Source organism: Buceros rhinoceros, unplaced genomic scaffold (assembly GCF_000710305.1).
Source record: "Buceros rhinoceros silvestris isolate BGI_N320 unplaced genomic scaffold, ASM71030v1 scaffold5395, whole genome shotgun sequence".
Classification (NCBI taxonomy): domain Eukaryota; kingdom Metazoa; phylum Chordata; class Aves; order Bucerotiformes; family Bucerotidae; genus Buceros; species Buceros rhinoceros.
The window spans coordinates 1-1,246 of NW_010412178.1; the positions used below are offsets into that span (position 1 = coordinate 1).

The 1,246-nt window shown below is 54.8% G+C and overlaps 1 protein-coding gene across 1 annotated transcript in view; it reads left to right on the top strand.

The window, feature by feature from the left end:
• Positions 1-1,173: 1,173 nt before the first annotated feature.
• Positions 1,174-1,246, top strand: part of LOC104493572 (E3 ubiquitin-protein ligase RNF213-like) — a gene marked incomplete at its 3' end in the record, with an annotated part of 44,910 nt that continues 44,837 nt past the window's right edge. The window contains exon 1 of the mRNA XM_010136282.1: positions 1,174-1,219. Coding sequence (XP_010134584.1) covers positions 1,174-1,219 — 46 coding nt within the window. The remainder of the gene's footprint in view (positions 1,220-1,246) is intronic.

Sequence of the window (1,246 nt, forward strand, 5' to 3'; positions counted from 1 at the left end):
GATTGAAGGCCAAAAGCTACCCAAACGGCTGCTTTTGCACCCTGCAGCTCCCTGCAGCAGTTTTCCTGAGGTCCAAAGACCCCTAAATCGGTATTTCTGAGCCCCAATGCTCCCCTCGTTTCTCTCTCTGAGCCCCACGGCTCCCTACGTGGGGGTTTTGGAGGCCCCAAAGCTCCCTGAATTGCTATTTCTGAGCCCCAAAGCCCACTGCCTACTTTTTTCTGAGCCCAAAGGTCTCTGTATGGATCTCTGAGCTCCTGAGCTCCCTAAATTGGTGTTTTGGAATCCCAGAAGCTCCCTGAGTGGGTGTTTGTCAGCCCTGAAGCTTCCCGAGTTGCTGCTTGGAGCCCCAAAGTCCCTAATCTGCCGTTTTGGAGCCCCAAAGCTCCCTAAACTGCTGTTTCTGGGCCCAGAATCTCCCTAAATGAGGGTCTGTAAGCCCCAAACCTCTCAAAATGGCTGTTTTGGAGCCCAAAAGCTCCCCAAATTGCTGTTTTGATGCCCCAGACCTCCATAAATGGTTGTTTCTGAGGTCCAAAGCTCCCCAGATCGGTGTTTCTGAGCCCCAGCGCTCCCCCAGTTGCTCTCTCTGAGCGCCACAGCTCTCTAAGTGGGTGCTCAGAGGCCCCAGAGCTCCATAAACGGCTCTTCTTAGGCCCAAGAGCTCTAAATTGGCGTTTCTTAGCTCCAAAGCTCCCAAAATGGATATTTCCGAACCAAAAGCTCCCTTCATCATTTTTTTTCTGAGCCCCAAAGCCCTGAAAAGGATCTCTCTGAGCCCCAGCGCTCCCTAAATCTGTGGTTTTGAGCGCAAATGCCCCCTAAATTGCTGTTCCTGAGCCCCAAATCTCCTGAGATGGATGTTTTGGAGCCCCAAAGCCCCCTAAATCACAGCACCCGCCCCATTTGTTGTCACACCACCCAGTTTTGGTGCTAATAAAGTCTTTCCCCTGTCCCCGCCAGGTCCGTCCTGCCACCATGGAGGACTGTGAGGGTGATGGAGGAGGAGAAGAGCTTCATCTGCAGCCCCAGCCCAGCCAGGAGGGTGAGAGCGGAGCCACACCAGGGGATGAAGGTCCCTGCAGCCCCACGTTGCATCTGGCATCATCCACTGGCGTTCCCGAAGTGTGCGGGGACAATGGCTCAGCCCTAGAACAGGCGACAGAGACCAAGATGTCCGACAGTGACGACAGCTGGGAGTATGTCTCCAGCGAGCCAGGTACCGCACGGCTCCTCCTGCAGTGGC